General features: G+C 46.7%; 1 protein-coding gene across 1 annotated transcript in view; it reads left to right on the forward strand.

Annotated features, from left to right (window-relative positions):
* The first annotated feature begins 3,732 nt into the window (after window positions 1-3,732).
* Window positions 3,733-11,505, forward strand: part of ENOSF1 (enolase superfamily member 1) — a 16,883-nt gene continuing 9,110 nt past the window's right edge. The window contains 5 exon segments of the mRNA XM_007472244.1: window positions 3,733-3,795; window positions 8,416-8,502; window positions 8,825-8,851; window positions 10,865-10,937; window positions 11,047-11,085. Of these exon segments, the coding sequence (XP_007472306.1) occupies window positions 3,733-3,795; window positions 8,416-8,502; window positions 8,825-8,851; window positions 10,865-10,937; window positions 11,047-11,085 (289 nt within the window).

Here is an 11,505-nt window from a genome sequence, read left to right on the forward strand (position 1 = left end):
TGTTCTCTATTGGAGGACTCCTAAAAGAAAGGCACACACACACACACACACACACACACACACACACACACACACACACACACACACGCCTCTGTGCAGAGGGTGTCCTGCAGAGTTGGCAGCCCCGGGGTGGGGGCGGCATGGTGCGCGGCAGGATCTCTTGGCTCTGCGCTTCCCCACGTCGCTCAGGGGCTTGGACGCTATGGTAAGCGCTGCCTGACCGCCGGTGCCCTCCCGCCCCTCCGACGCTGGGCCCTTTAGGCTCGGGGCACCCCACCGGCCCCAGGAAGGTTCCCAACCTTGGAACCGATGCTTTTTTAAGTGGAGAGGTCGGGAAGGGGAATGAAGGTATCTAGAGACACTCCACCCTCCTAGGTTTTCTTCTTTTTTCTTACTGTTCCTTTCTTTGCTGACATTTAGTATTTCCTGTTTTTACATTTACAATTCTCATTTTGCTGGAAATGCGAATCGTATTTGCAAACCGATTTTGTTAGGTTCCCACCAGTGAAACCCTAAAACACAGCGCTAGCTTCTCAACCAGAAGGAGACCAGGAAGCCCTGGGCAGGGTGTTAGGTGGTGATCCTGCTTCCGCCACAGCTTGCTGTGTGACCTGGGAAAGCTCCTAACCCAAGAGGCCCATCTGCGAAGTGAAGGAGTCACAGTCTGGCTGGAAAACCAGACGAACAAACTCGCAGTAACTGGGTCGTGTAAGAGGGGGGCTCTCATGAAATTACCTGAAAACATGATTATAGAGGATGTGTCACCTAAAGAGTTAAGTAGATGTCAGCCTTTGGAGATGCAGTAAAGTAAGCACTGAAGGGCATTTTTGCTCCCTGAGAGTGTTAGTGGGACAGCCCACGCCACCACCACCTTCTAGTACAGTGGTTCCCAAATATGAGTCCTGTGCAGGGTCTCCTTCCTCCAGGCCTGTCCCCACTGGATCCTCACTGCCCCTCCCGGCCCACTTACACATGGCACACTGGAAAAACAAAGTTGCAGGGTATGTAATGAATGTGTGAAACATCCGTGTTAGGATAATGATTATCTGTTACTTGTATGGAGGGAGAGGAATGGGTACCCAAGGACTTTCATTCACACTGTAAAGTTTTGCCTCTTAAGCTGGGTGGAGGGCACCCTGATGTTTATTACATTCCCTATGCTCTTTGCGTACATGAAATGACCTCTTGTTAAAAAGTGCTAAAGTTACTTAAAAGAATGCCCTTTATTCTGAGATTAGGTTCTTCCTGCTTTTAAAAACCCTTATTTGTCCTTTCTTATATGATGTTATGGTAAATGACAAAAAACACCCACTGGGCAATCCTTTGTGGATCTCCAAACAAATATTTGAAATTTTACTGACTTGTAAAATTCAAATACCTGATCATGTGCTATCGCCTCTGCCCCTCTGAGGTGTAGCAGCTGTGGGGAAACCACACAATCTCTCCAGGCCTGGGTTTTCTCATCTGTAAAATGGGTATAACAGTGTCTGCTTTATACATGTAAATGAGATGTGTGTAGAGGGCCTGACACAGAGAAGGCTGGCAATAACTGTGGCTGTAATTACTGTTTATATATGAAGAAACTGAAGCAGAAGAGTGCTGACCTCCATTTTTCTCTTCTTTGAATTTGTGAAGTGTTAAGGTTGCTGGCTTACCGTGGAATAATTTAGGAAATGGAATTTGTCTCTGGCCTGAGTAGTTTATGACCTCTGGGTCAGGAGAGATTATTGTCTAATAGCTGTATTGCAAGCTCATAAATACTGTATATTATCTCCCAGAGATATGGTGTGTATTGTATGCTGATTTCCAAGTGCCTTCCTTTTAATTAATTAATTAACGTATTTATTTGGCCACCCCGAGGCATGCAGGATCTTAGGAGATCTAACTTGTGCCCACTGCAGTGGAAGCACAGAGTCCTAACCACTGGACCACCAGGGAGCTCCCCCCAAGTGCCTTCTTAATCGCAAGTCTGCTTGTCAGTCCTCAGCAGTACTGCCATGACTGAGGATTGCTCCCCACACCCTCACTGCACGCAGCACTCAGCAATTCAGCTCCCTTAGCACTTAGCAGCAGAGTGAGTCTTCCTGATCACAGGTAGGGTATTTTCATGAAGGAGCCCTGAAACTGTTCCCCATATTTGTTCAAGCAGTGGGTTCCAGTTACGATTTCTTACCAGCCTTTTAAGAAACGTGGAGCCCTCAGCCCTGCGGTGCTCTTACCAGCGCTTATCCAGGAGCTAACTACGGTTCCAGAGAGCCCAGCTCCAGCTGAGCCTGCCACTTCCCAGCCAGACTTTTATTTTTTCTTTTCCATTATAGTTTATATTAGATATTGAATGTAGTTCCTTCTGCTATACAGTAAACACTTGTTTATCTATTTTATATACAGTAGTTTGTATATATTAATTCTAAACTCCTAATTTATCCTTACCTGCCTTTTCCTTTGGTAAGCATAAGTTTGTTGTTTATGTCTGTGACTCTGTTTCTGTTTTGTAAAGTCCATTTGTGTGTCATATTTTAGATTCCACATATAAGTGATATCATATGGTATTTGTCTTTCTCTGTCTGACTGACTTCACTTAGTGTGATAATCTCTAGGTCCATCCATGTTGCTGCAAATGACATTACTTCATTCTTTTTTACAGCTGAGTAATATTCCATTGTATATATGTACCACATCTTCTTTATCCATTCATCTGTCAGTGGACACTTAGGTTGCTTCCATGTCTTGTCCCAGCCATACTTTTCCTCTCCATTCCCCGTTGTCTGCTGAGCTCCCTGGAGCTGCTGTCCAGACCACTCTCTCCCACCTCTGCCACCCACCCCCTGTGCCACTGTGTCGCCACAAAGACTGAAGACTAATGCACCCTTGGCCCCATCTCTGCACATCAGCCTCCAGCCATCCCTCTCATCTTTCCCTTTATTCTGTAAGGCATGTCCTTCTCCAGAACTGATTTACGCCTGTGTCCCCACGCCCACCTTTCCTGACTGCCAGGGCCTGTTCCCTTTTCATTTTAAGTCTCTCCTTTTCTAGTGGCCCCTCTCCATCCCACATGGACAGGGCTTCTCACTTTGGAATAGTCTTTACTTGGCCCTTACACCTCTCCACCCTTTCTGTCCCTTCCCCACCAAACCCTAGATTACTGGTCCATGCCTGTTGCCTCCATCCCGTACATCTACTTCCTCCTTAACTTGAAGTCGACCTGTGTCTCCTTCCTTCTCTTGGAACTGCCCTTTCTATTTCTGCTTCCAGTGCCCTTCACCCTGGTCTACATTTCTTGCTGTCTGCTGCCCACCCCTCCCTCGCTGACCACTTGCCTCTCTGGCTGCTCCTTCCTATACTGACCCCCTTCTTCCCTCTCAAGGCTCAGGTCTCAGTGCCTTTCCTGTCTCATCACACACTCCCATTAAGACCCCTCTGTGTTCATGGCTTCAGTGACCACTTTTATGCCAAAGACTCCCAGATCTCATTCCTGGATCTTCACTCTCACCTCAAGTCCAACTGCCATCCTTCAGGAGGACATTCCTTTTGTCCATTCAGAGCTCCTGTGTTTCCTTTGGGGAACATGAACAGTTCCCTCTGATGGGAACTCTTTTTGGTGTTTTCTGTTCTTACGTGACATCATTCCCGGGTTTATTTGGGGATTTCTCACATTTGCGGATTTGGGGGGATCATTTCCCCTGCAGCAAACAGACCCTGATTACTCAGCTGCCTACGTTGTCTTGGAGACGGATGCGGAAGATGGACTCAAGGGCTACGGAATCACCTTCACTCTGGGGAAAGGCACTGAAGTTGGTGAGTTGAACATCCCTTGAGGTTCCAGAATGCTTAAGTTTCATTTACATTCCAGTTCTGACCTTATTTTCCTCCGTATTTACACTGCTTGAAGTGAGTAAAAACAATGTTTAATGGTTTATTTCATTGAGATAAATTTTTAAATAGCAGATTTTGGCTTCTCTCCTTGTAGTCATCCATAGACTGCAGGTGAATCCTTGAGTCTCAGCCGATTTCTGTGCAGAGCTTTGAGGACCTGAACTGCGTGAGTGAGTGAGGGACATGACGTAGGCAGGCATGCATTCACAGAACAAGGCTTATTGTTGTGTGCACAGAGCCTACTTGCTTTTCTGAATATTCCACACTCAGTTGGTTTCAAGTTCACTGCTCTTGGCAGAAAAGGCTGTAGGTCCTGCCCAGTTTCAGAACTCTCATCTGGAATAGCAGATAGTGAAGAATGCACATTGAGCTGTGAGTAAGCCTGTCTTTTCTCAGAGCTGGACGAGGGCTCAGTGGTCTTGAGTGTCCACATTTTTGGAGATAAGGAAACTGAGGCTCAGACAGCTGCTCGGTTAGTCCTGACTGCCCGAAGTGCTTTCTCTCCGGAATATTTACATACAAATTATTTGCTTGGTTTTTTTTTAAATGCATAATTTTTTTTTAATGCACGCACAGTGTACAAAATTCAATATGTACAAAAAGGAGACCTCTGACAGATCAATTTCAATAGCTCATTAGGAGCTGAAGCCGAATTATGATAGGTTGAAGGGTGAGGGTCCAGGAAGGGAGGAAATAGATTCTCTAACGTTGGTGGTGATGCGATACCTCCCTCATGGATATTTGTACTGTCAGCCCTTGCCTAGTTGTTAGAGAAAAGTCTTGACCCACTGAACAATTTTAGTATCATCGAGCAGTTAAAAGGTGTGTGTGTGTGTGTGTGTGTGTGTGTGTAGGACAAGGGAACCTTTCTTGAGCATTATGTGGATGCCATCAGGCTCTTCCAGCTCCTCCCAGGGCTGCCGTCCAGTCATCCGTCAGCTGAGCCTTCCGCAGACACCTCCTGTGTGCTAGGCGCTCTGCCAGGCACTGCAGAAATGACTTTACAAACAGAGAGAGAGAAAGGGGACAGAGTCCCACGTACAAGGAGAAGGAAATCACAAACTTCTCAGGGAGACAGACATAAAAGAAGCAATAGTGCAGTGCGAGAAGGACTTTTTTTTTTTGAGTACAAGCTACATGGAAAGAAGGTTAGTTCATTGTCCAGGAGGGTCAGGACGGCTTCAGAGCAATGGTGAGGTTTTGAGATGAGCCTTGAGGGGCAACTAGGAATTGGCTGGGCAGACGGAGGCACCTCAGCAATGATTCCCTGAGCCCCTCCCCCTAAGTCAATCATTCACTTTTGATGTTTTCTCCCAGGCAGTGACCGCTGACCCCCATAGGTTGCTGAGCTGTGCATCAGCTTCTCCTGCAACTTTAATTCTCTGGTGTAAGTTGAGCACTTTATGAAGCTGCTTTCTCCAACCATACAGGGCGGCCCCCAAAGTTTGTACAAAACTCAGCAGGCTTACAAGATGTGTTCCGGGACAAGCCATGAGAACCACTCTCTGTTAACAGCCAGGACCTGGAACTGGGCCTGCAGTGGAGGGACACTGCACTGTCACGTGGTCCCTGGGACAGATGTGTTGCTGAGTTCACTGTGTGGGGACCTCCCTGACCCCTCCCCTCCCCTCCCCACACTGTCCCAATGGATGTCTCGAGCAGGAGAAATCAATTTCCATCTCTCTGTGCCTGGAACAAATGGCTCTTTTGTGGTGATGGAGGTGGCTTCCGCCTGTTTCAGACCACAGCATGACGGAACCCATTTTAATTTTAACCTTGTTGCATTTTTCAGGTGACTCACTGCCACTGCCGTCTCACTGAATGTGTTACGTGGTGTTCAAATTAAAGTTGAAAAAAATTCCATTAGCTCATCACAGTTCTTCTGCAGCCTTTATCAGCCTACTTACCTAATCATCTTTTATGATCCAAGAAAACAATGCTTTCCTTGTTACTGTGAAGAAAGCGCCTATATGTGAGAGAGCGGGGAAGTTATGGTTGATTTTTTATGTATAAATGAGACCAATATAGTTTCTTTTAATAGGAAAAGAAAAAGAGGTGAAAAAAGCATAATTTTTAAAGAGAAAAAATGGCCATAAGGCTTCTTGCCAGCATGAGAGCTCAGACCCACAGTCCTCCATAGCCTCTACTGACTTGTCCCTCCCGGGCAGGAGGTCCTAGGAATTGAGTCCTGGACAGATGTAGTCACAGGAGAGAACACTGGCCTCAGTCAGCACGGAGCTGCCTTCAAGGCCGAGTGTTTCCAGACAGATTTCCCACCCATCACTTCAGACGTGCACACCTGAAGTAGACTGTTCTCCACACTGGAGTCAGACCACCACCGCCCAAATTTCTGTGGAAGGCACCAAATTTTAGTAAACTTCCTGCAGTGGCCTCAGTTTGAGCGAGGAGAATCCACATCCTCTAGATGAATGTATTAGTGTTGCTTGCACTTCTCTTAGAGCTGTGGAAGATGAGCCCATCCTTAACATTTGTTAAATGTGTTTGCTTTGTGATGCAAACAGTCCATGGTTTTCAGCAACCATCTCAGTAGAACAGAGGTTTGATGCAGATAATGTTACGGACTCAGGCTGACTTACTCTTCAGATGTCTTTAATCCAAGAGCACCAACCATCAAGGAGTGAGGAGCACTCTGTCTTCTCACAGTTCTAGGGAATGAGCACCTGAACTGGAATCAGTCTGCATTCCATTAACAGAAGCCCTAGAGAACACAGAAGGTGTGGATCAGCCCTAAATGCTCTATGTGAGAGCCAGTGCGAATCATCTGAGGGCTGCGTCACACAGAGGCCAAGCAGATCCTAAGAACATGTTTTAAATACTTTCAAAACATCTTTCTCCTAAGATCTGACTGATAGTAAAACTGTGCCTCTACAACTATCCTGTGAAATGATGTGAGAATTTTAATATTGAAGCAGTGGCTATACCAAACAAAAGTCAATCAAAATTTTTTTTTTTTGGTGGTATGCGGGCCTCTCACTGTTGTGGCTTCTCCCATTGCGGAGCACAGGCTCAGCAGCCATGGCTTACGGACCCAGCCGCTCCGGGGCATGTGGGATCCTCCCGGACCAGGGCACGAACCCGCGTCCCCTGCATTGGCAGGCAGACTCTCAACCACTGCGCCACCAGGGAAGCCCATGGGCAACCTTTTTAAGGGAGACATAATGTGAGTAGAATTGGAGTTGTGGGAGGCGGTTATTAAGGACAAACGAAAGAGAAGAACAAAGGTTAAGAAGAGAAAGACCAGAGCACCTTTATGTGTATAGGGCTATATTTGAACCCTAAGTTCAAAGCATGAAGAAAATGAGGTTCTAGAGAGAGGATTTTATCGCAGTAAGGTCAGTCTAGCAGCCGAGACCTTGCCGATGACTCCTGACATCAGCTCTGTCTTTTCCTAAGTGCTCAGTCTCCTGTCCATGCACAGAGAAAGGCACATTGTCCACATTGCCTCGAACTTCATTCTTAACTTGTGCCAACCAAGTGAAACTTGCTTTTAAAGCATCCCCTCGAAGGAGTTCCCACTGGTCGAATCTAGGACAATTCAAGCATCAAGAGAAATGTGGTGGTGATGTGTACAAGTCACTGAATAACCTAAGACTCCATGAGTCTGTTAAGATAGCAAACAACCAACCAACCAGGGAAACTTTGTCATTACAATCGAATACACACTAATATAACAGGAATGGTAACATTAGAAAACCACCATATTACAACCATACCTGTAATTGACTGAGGCAAGAATCACCAATGGATGCTAAAACTTGGGGGCAATATTAATCTCCTTACTTAGAAAGGGAAATGGTAACCACACAGTGGGGAAGCCTAAAGGATACTGCCTTACCCAAGCGCTAAAAGATAATAGCTCTGAGAAAAAAATATGGTGGCAGCGTTTCAATCTAATCATGATGGGGCTGCAGACCAACCCAGATGGAGGAACATTGTGTAAGTCAACTGGCCTGTACTCTTTGAGAATATTGATATCATTTTTAAAAAGAAGAAAATTTGCTCCATATAAAGAGAGACTAAAGTGAAATGTCAGCTAAATGCAATATGTGAATACAAGAAAGTACATTATTGGGACAATTGGTGAAGTTTGATTATGGACTGTCTTTGTAGGTAATAGTATTCTATCAATGTTATATTTCGTGAATTTGATCCTTGTTCTATGGTCATGTAGAGAATGTCCTTGTTTTTAGGAACTACATTCTGAAGTATTTAGGGTTAAATAGTGCATGATATTTGCAACTTACTCTCAAATTACTCAGTAAAATAAGTTTATATTATATATTTTATTTTTCTGTACATATGTGTATATGTGTGTATATATGTATATACAAAGAGAGAAATATATAGTTCTTTGTACTATTTTTGCAAATCTTCTATAGGTTAGAAACTATTGAAAAAGAGCTTACCCTCTAAGTGAGTTTCCATCGCTGCCTTTTAATTCATGAAACATGTCCCTGGCTAGAAGACCTAAATATCTTTTTCTTTTCTAAGAAGTGCTGGTGTGTTTTGCTTCCTAACCAGATCGGTCCCGAGAAGGGTGTGGTGCATCTGGACACATCGGCCGTTCTCAATGCCGTGTGGGACCTGTGGGCCAAGCAGGAGGGAAAGGTAATCCTCCAGGCAGCACCTCTGTGACCCTGCAGCACAAACACTTCCTCTATGAGCAAAGGCAAACGCACAGCAGGCTCCCAAGCGACATACGGAGAATTGTTTGATTATTCGTCTCCGCTGAGAGGTACTGGCTACAGTCAGGTTGTTGTTGGAGTAGGTTAGAAAGGGCTGAGCAAGAAGGGTGGCAGAGGCAAGGGGCTGGGAGGCAGGTGTTAGTCTGATAGTGGGAATTCGCCACTAGTGCATTTACTGTCAGAAAACAAGTGGGTACTTAACACGTTTTGGGTACTTCACACATTTTACAAATCTTTTCTTCAAGCCTCTGTAGAAGTTACTTGTTGACATGGTAAGTAAATTCTTTAATATTCTCATTGTTTCTGTAAATGAAATCGATTTCGTGGATTACTTGCCGTTTGATAATTAGTAAATACATTCAGCACTGTCTCTGGATCAATCACTGTAGTGCTGATCAAACAAAACCCAGTAAAGTCTAATATTCTTTTTTTTTTTTGGCTGTGTCGGGTCTTTAGTTGTGGCACGCGGGATCTTTGCCGCGCGTGGGCTCTTCGTTGCGGCATGTGGGCTTCTCTCTAGTTGTGGCGTGTGGGTTTTTTCTCTCTCCAGTTGTGGCGTGTGGGTCTTTTCTCTCTCCAGTTGTGGCGTGCGGGCTTCTCTCTAGTCGTGGCTCGTGGGCTCCAGAGCACGTGGGCTCAGTAGTTGTGGCGCACGGGCTTAGTTGCCCCATGGCATGTGGGATCCTAGTTCCCCAACTAGGGATTAAACCCGCGTCCCCTGCATTGCAGGATGGATTCTATACCAGGGAAGTCCCAAGTCTAATATTCTTTTTCTGGTATTTGAAGTAACAAAGAGCTGTGCTCATGCAGGCAGGGAGGTCCGATGGTCCCGCCTCCCCCACTGTGGCACTTGCTTCCACGTGTAATACAAATTCTTGAGTTTCCGTTTCCTAACTGTGAAAAGGGGATAATCATAACTTCTCTAGGAACTCCACAGAATTGGTTTAAAGACCAATTGAGAAAAGTGCTTTACAAACCCTGATGAGCAAGATGTTATTATTAAAATATTATCTGGTCACTTTGACTCCAAGAGTAAATGGCAGATCAGACTCTTGAGCAAGGAGCCCATGGTGAATTCTAAAGATGTGCCCCTGCCATTTCCTTTCTCCTTGACCTGTTGATATAGGGATGAGCACCTGGCTGCCAAGGAGGAGAAAACTCTGGGCAGCTTAAGGGGAGTGAACTTCAGACCCAGGCAGACCTGGCTTTGAATCTGGACTCCACCACTTCCTGGGCTATGTGACCTTGAGCATGCCACTTAACCTCTCTGAGCATCATCTTGCTCGGGGCGATGCCTTAGATGGTTGCTGAAAATCTGGTGGTTAACAAACGAAGGTTCTGGGACTTCCCTGGTGGTGCAGTGGTTAAGAATCCACCTGCCAGTACAGGGGACACGGGTTCAAGCCCTAGTCCAGGAAGATCCCACATGCCACAGAGCAACTAAGCCTGTGCGCCACAACTACTGAGCCTTCACTCTGGAGCCCACGAGCCACAGCTACTGAGCCCGTGTGCCCTAGAGCCGGTGCTCTGCAACAAGAGAAGCCACCACAATGAGAAGCCTGCGCACCGCAACGAAGAGTAGCCCCCACTCGCCGCAGCTAGAGAAGGCCCGTGTGCAACGAAGACCCAACGCAGCCAAAAATAATAAATTAATTTACTAAAAAAAAAGAAAAAACAAAGAACCATGGCCTTGAAGACTGTTGGGCCGGCAGACGTCTCTTCTCTGGAGGAAAGTGAAAATGAGAGGCTGTAACATCATCTCTCTGACATGGTTGCGGGTGGCATGGGGGCGCCATCTGAAGGGGAAGGACGTGGACCTCTTGAGCCATCTGCAGGCTCAAGGTTGGCCTCTCAGAGGGGTGCTGGAGGTGGCCCCCAGAACTGAATGATTTGGGGCCACTAGGAAGGTGCCTGAAATCCCACCTGTGGACTTTTCATTCTTTTGGATCCTGTTCCCTGTTTCAATGCCAGTGGTCTTAAAAGAAGCAGAGTCTCAGCATTGAGAGCTTTTATGATATTTAAGGGTTACAGCGGAGTACTATTGGTCACAGTACAACCTGCTTCCAAACTGACTGACTTAGATTGGGGTGGGGAGGTCTCGCCAGAGACCCAGCCGAGAATGTGGGCCTCCCCAGTGAGGCCAAAGCCCCGACTTCGGGGAGGGAGGAGAAGGGGACCCAAATGTCCTTTCCCGGACAGAATAAGCCCATGTCCAGCAGATTCTTAGAAACATAATCCACTTGTGAATTGATGTGGGCCTTTCCTACCGGCTGTCATGCTGCCAGGACCCCAGGAAGCTGGTATCCTGCCTAGATTTTAGGTACATCACCGACGTCCTGACAGAGGAGGAAGCCTATAGTGAGTCATCCCCAGGAACTGGGAGCTTTCTGGTCCATTCTTACATGGAAGCAACGGGGCCAAGTGCTTTGTTGTCTAAAAGAGTGATAAGGCTTTTTATTTTTTCCAGAAATCCTGCAGAAAGGTCTAGTTGGGAAAAAAGAGCGAGGTGGGTTGTGAGGAAATTCTCTTCATTATTTTTGCTATCATTGTGCACTTTTGAGTGTACCCGTCCTTGAGTGTCCAGGGGTTCGCATCATCCCCCTGCAGCAGGCCTATGGACAGACGGTTGAGTCTAGATGCAGCGGCCTCCTGGTGTGACCTCTTAGGTCAGAGTTGACTTCGGCCACTGCTGGGAGCAAGGCTGGTTTTAGGGTTAGACCACACGCCACGGGCAAGGCCTTGGCCAGCAGGGCGTCCCAGAGGGTATCCCGGGCCCTGGGTGTGACATCCTTGGGATCCGCACCGCCTCCAGGTGCCTGTGCAGGGCGGGCAGGAGAACAGCTGGATTCTCCGTGGGCAGCACCTTAGCCACGGGCAAGTCTAAAGCTGAAGGTCCCGCAAACACAAAATGTTGATGAGCGTCGGG

This window comes from Lipotes vexillifer, unplaced genomic scaffold, assembly GCF_000442215.2.
Source record: "Lipotes vexillifer unplaced genomic scaffold, Lipotes_vexillifer_v1.1 scaffold702, whole genome shotgun sequence".
NCBI classification, from domain to species: Eukaryota; Metazoa; Chordata; class Mammalia; order Artiodactyla; family Lipotidae; genus Lipotes; species Lipotes vexillifer.